This window comes from Mesitornis unicolor, unplaced genomic scaffold, assembly GCF_000695765.1.
Source record: "Mesitornis unicolor isolate BGI_N332 unplaced genomic scaffold, ASM69576v1 scaffold42355, whole genome shotgun sequence".
In the NCBI taxonomy this organism is placed as follows: domain Eukaryota; kingdom Metazoa; phylum Chordata; class Aves; order Mesitornithiformes; family Mesitornithidae; genus Mesitornis; species Mesitornis unicolor.
Window position 1 is genome coordinate 3,142 of NW_010184242.1, and position 5,131 is coordinate 8,272.

The window sequence follows — 5,131 nt, forward strand, 5'->3', positions numbered from 1 at the left end:
AGGAATAATAAAGTGGTTGTCAGAAACAAACACTAAATATGCTTGAAAAGCCACTAAGCTGTCATAGAAATGCGTAACTGTGAGTAAAGATGCTTTGGATTTATACTTTTATTTGAAGTAGAACTACTCCTTTTGCTCCTGTACTTTGTCAGTCTCTAGATGATTGCACAGGAACCAGTCACACTCTCAGCAGAGCCCCCGATGAGCTGCTGCCCTGTCACTAAGCATGTCATGAGCAGAACAAAACGCTGCTGTAAATTGTATGTGCTGTTTAAAATATTTTCCAAGAAGCAAAACTAACCTTGGTTAAAAAAACCACAGCCCTCAAATGTGTTACTGTATTTAAGTGAGGAACATGTCACTTATTTCTGAAATATCAAGTTTGCTTCATTTTAGCCCGCAAATTCACAGACAAGCATGAATGGATATCAGTTGAAAATGGCATTGGAACAGTAGGAATCAGCAATTTTGCACAGGTATTGATCCTTCCCCCTGTACCCAAGTGTGCAATATTTATTTACGCATACCTGCTCTTGTCCTTGCTCTTTGGACAGTTACCATTTTCTGTTGTTCTAGTTGCATATGCACTTAACATGATTTTTGGACTTGGATCTGTCACATTACTTGTGAAGTGAATGCTGCTTTAGTGTTCTGATAAATTCTTAATCACTTCAGATTGAGCCTATAGAGAGCTGAACTTGATGAGAAACTTACTGGTATTAAAACCTCCTTTATTACTTCAGTTCTTATAGGCCTGAGGAGTTTGTGGTTATGTGAAGGGAATTTCATGCACTTTTTAGGCCAAATTTCTCTTGCACGTGAATACAGCACAATCCCTCTGGCTAAAGAACAATTGTGAACAGAAGTACAACATGGCATATATTTCTTACTCGAGGATAGGAATTGTTTTGGATCTTTTGTTCTTGTGCAAGTACTTGATTGGGAGTACTCACAGGCAAATTTGGGAGAGCGACTCACGGTATGGGAAACTTAAAAAACCTGAATGTAAGAATGAAGTGGAGTTAATGTTTCTTAGGACACACAGGATTTCCTGTAATCTCAGTTTTCTGTAAATAACACTAACACTCCAAGATCTCTAGTCTTTGGTGACATAGGGTACATTTGTCAGTGCAGAGGCAGAAGCCTATTCTAGTTGAGCTGATTCTTATGAGGATAAGGCTCCTTATTAAGTCAGTAAGGACAAGCTGTATGCTAACAGTTCTGGAGCTGTCTGTGTCTCTAGGGAGGGATCATGATCTTTGTCTTTCAAATTGCACTGGAAGTAAATCCTCTGTGCTTTGTAACAAAAAGATAGTTCCCTCCAACCATTGGGAACTTTGTCCTTTAAAACAGTTGTTACTGTAGTTGATGCTAAGAAGATCAGTAGCTGTTGTTTCTTATTCTGCCTGAAGAAGTCTCTATATAAACCTAGTACCTTGGCCTGAGGGTTATTAACACTGCAATAGATAAACAATACTTGGGCATTTTGGGGTGTGATAGCAAAACGGTTTTTTCGAGTTAAATGTTTAAAAAGAAAAAATTGAAAAATATGCAGTCCTTAAAGAATGAGAACTGAATTTAGAGCCAGAGATTACTTCTATACAGTGATTCTAGAGTTACTGTATCAGATCTTTCCTATGCACAGTTTCTGTAATGTATGCCTTGATGCTCTTGTCTTTCTTTTAAGGAAGCATTAGGAGATGTTGTTTACTGTAGTCTTCCAGAAGTTGGGACAAAATTGAGTAAACATGGTAAGTTTCAGCGCCAGTTTCTAATGACGTAATTATTCTACTCATCCCACTTACCCTTTGCAAAGATGAATTTTATGAAGTAATCTTTATGTTCATTAACACCATTAAGTCTTCTGGATGCAAAATAAATTTAGGAGTTTCTACAAGAGACAGCTTAAATTTCAAATTCTCACTGTCAGACCATTCATAGTAGCAGAAAGTGCCTGCTTATTGAACTGTGAAGACATTTATTTAAAAAATCAAATATTTGAAATATATTTGTAGTCAAATATATTTATATTTGAAAAATATTTAAGTTTTAATTTGGACTTGCCAGTGTTCAGGCTGACTTATTTGTAATCTGCAGTTACACATTTCATGAGCTGCATGATGTGAAACATCCAATTGATATCAAACTAACTTTTGTATAATGTACAGACTCGGTAAGTTTTGGGTATCAACTGGAATCATAGGGCTTTATTCTCATTAGCAACGCACATAACTGAATGATGAAGAAAGTTAAAAATTCTTAATTTTCCATGTTAAAGAAGAATGAGCATTAACCGTAGACAGGAAAAGCTACTCATGTATTTACATGGAGAGCTGTCTCGCCTGTATATGAAGAAAAAATTGTCATTAGCTTCAGACATTACAGAACAAGAACGTGGATTTACTGAGGTAAATTAGCAGGCCTTTCTTTTGCCATCCTTCTTGTGAAATAGGCCCGTATCAAACTGGTTTGGCCAAATCTATTATTACATCGCACTGAGTAGTGAATGTTAGACAAAAGATCTCTCTGCTCAGGGTTTTAATTGGCCAACTCGTAGTTCTGTTTTATCTGAAGGAATTCCATTTCCATTTAGTTGTTCTCTTCTTTTTACCCATTCTGGCCTCAGTCTAATTCCAGGCTCTCCCAGAACATGTTGTTCTCTGATTCCTTGTGCTGATGCCCATCTACTCTTCTGACAGCTCCATGTTCCTTCAGCCTCTGTCTTGTTTGCTTGTGGCTTAAAGTTACTCTGGACTAACATTGCTGCAGGCAGCACTTCCATAACTGCCTGCAAAACAGAAAAAAAGGGAAGAACAGCTGAGTGATTCCAGTGTGGTGCTTCTGAATACTAATGTGTGTTTTCCAGTGAGTGCAAATGTAACACTAGATAGTGTTTCTGAAGAAAAGCTGGGATTCCTGAAATTGTGGCTGTGTCTATTTTGTAACCAAATTACGTATAACACGGTTTAAGTTGTACATGGAAGGCATATTTAGGTCTCTTGCAGCAAGAGCTGGATGTGGTTCCTTATAACCCTATATCATAGGCTATAGGTCTCTAGCTAAAGGATTAGCCACATGTAAAAATTTCCATCCCTTCTGCAGTAACCAGGTAGCTAGTATTACACAGGTTCCCCAGAATAATTCACAAATAAAGAGTATAAACATCAAATTTAGTACTGCTGATCACTGTCATAAAGTTGGTGGCTTAAATCTCTTAGACACTTTTCCTTGCTCAAGATCAAGACACTTCTTCAGTGGCTAGGCCATCACCAGAATGTCTGACAAAAAACTACAGCACTTTGTATTTTCCTTTTAAAAGCGTTCAATCATATTCTGTGTTTCAGATGAGTTCGGAGCTTTGGAAAGTGTGAAAGCTGCTAGTGAACTCTACTCTCCTCTCTCAGGAGAAGTGACTGAGGTTAATGCTGCCCTTGCGGATAATCCAGGGCTCGTCAATAAATCTTGTTATCAAGATGGTAAGATGTAATTTTTCTCTTTCAGTAATGAATACCACCGGCATCCTGGCAGTGCCGCTTGCTATTGCAAATGGCTCTGCAGTTCCCAGTTCTTTTGAGTTAATGGTATGGAGGCTTAAATGGAATCTATTGAATATAGTTCAAACCCAATAAAACTTAAAATGAAAGTCTTATTGTAGTCTTGTCTTTGCTAACAGATGCTTTACCTTGTGTTCTTTTCAGACACAGACTGTGGTGGAATTTAAATCTATTTCCCTTTAACATATTTATATTATTTTGGTCTTGTAACAGCTCATGATACCAAGAGATCAGGCTCTTACTTGTTACAGACGGCGTCTCCTTCATGCCACTGTCAGAGTCAGTGCTAAATTAGGTAGCTGGTCTGACTCAAATTGCCATTTCTTACGACAGGTTGTTTTGTTCATTTTTTAAAGTATCAAAACATTGTTGGTTCTACCAGTGTTACAGGGCTTGTGGGCCCACTGCAGTACTTTTCCAAGGCTGTAACACGAATGAATCTTTCTTGTAGGATATTAGCAATTACTTTTCTTTTTAATTTTCTCACTACAGGTTGGCTTATCAAGATGACAGTGGAAAACCCTGAAATTGATGAACTGATGAATGAGGATGCCTATGAGAAATATATAAAATCCATTGAGGACTGAGCTGGAATAATTAAATAAATCTGTATAAAATATTTCAGTGTAGTCTGTCATCAATCAGTGAAGTAAAGAATATCCAGTTTCGGCAACCAGAAAAGTACTACTTATGCTCACATATACAGGCCGTAAATAATTGCAGTGATAAAAATGTTTAATATCTGCATACCTGTGAGGGGTTTTTTTTTAATTCTAGATTATCTGATTAATGTAACTCCAGGATGTTATCTGTGATATTTTGGGAAACAATATTTGCTAAAATATGTTCTTCCCTTCCCAAGATTGATTTGACAATCAGATTTATTAACAATGGCCTTAACACAGTACTTCTGTCAACTCTCCCTGAAATACTTTCCTATTGCTCCTAAGATACCAAAAGGCAGTGCCTCCCTAACTTGCTAATATTTTTCCTAACTACAGTTGCAAAGATGATACCAAAGAAAGGAGAAGCTCTATCAACTACCTCTATATGATTTTATTTCATTACAGAATTTATTAATTCTTTGTTTTCCCTCTTCATTTTACTGTGTAATCAAACAGGTTTGCCTTTGAGGCAGAAGGGTATGCTCCTTGTCTTCTGATTTACATGCTTTCTTAGCATATCAGACTCATGCAGTGACAGTTTATCAAGGTTCTCAAGTGCATTGTTGAGGCTGTATTTTTTGTCTGGTAACACTCCCTATGTCACAGCTGATTAGGGAATTTCAACATCCTGGGCCCGGGAATTGTGGGGACTTCAGAAGAACAGACATTTTTCAAAACAGTGTGGTCAGTAATAGTTTGACATACAATGTATCCGTGTGTGTGGTCTCTAAGATGAAGTAGGCACACTGCTGTAGTGACATCGCAGGAACGAAGCTAAAACCTTCACTTTGCATGTTTGTAAGCTAAAGCGGCCAATTTCATTAGACTTAATATTTAAAGAATTCACAAATGTGCACTCAAAGTTCATGTGACATCTGAGGGTAAGGTTGAGTTGTACAGGCCTGCATTTTA

At 37.4% G+C, this 5,131-nt stretch overlaps 1 protein-coding gene across 1 annotated transcript; it reads left to right on the forward strand.

The window, feature by feature from the left end:
• Nucleotides 1–396: 396 nt before the first annotated feature.
• Nucleotides 397–4,173, forward strand: GCSH (glycine cleavage system protein H (aminomethyl carrier); the record flags this gene model as incomplete). Its single annotated transcript, XM_010184402.1, has 4 exons — nucleotides 397–476; nucleotides 1,688–1,751; nucleotides 3,345–3,476; nucleotides 4,047–4,173. Coding segments are annotated over 4 exons (371 nt in total), but the record flags the coding sequence as incomplete, so codon positions are not given.
• Between the last annotated feature and the right edge of the window lie 958 nt (nucleotides 4,174–5,131).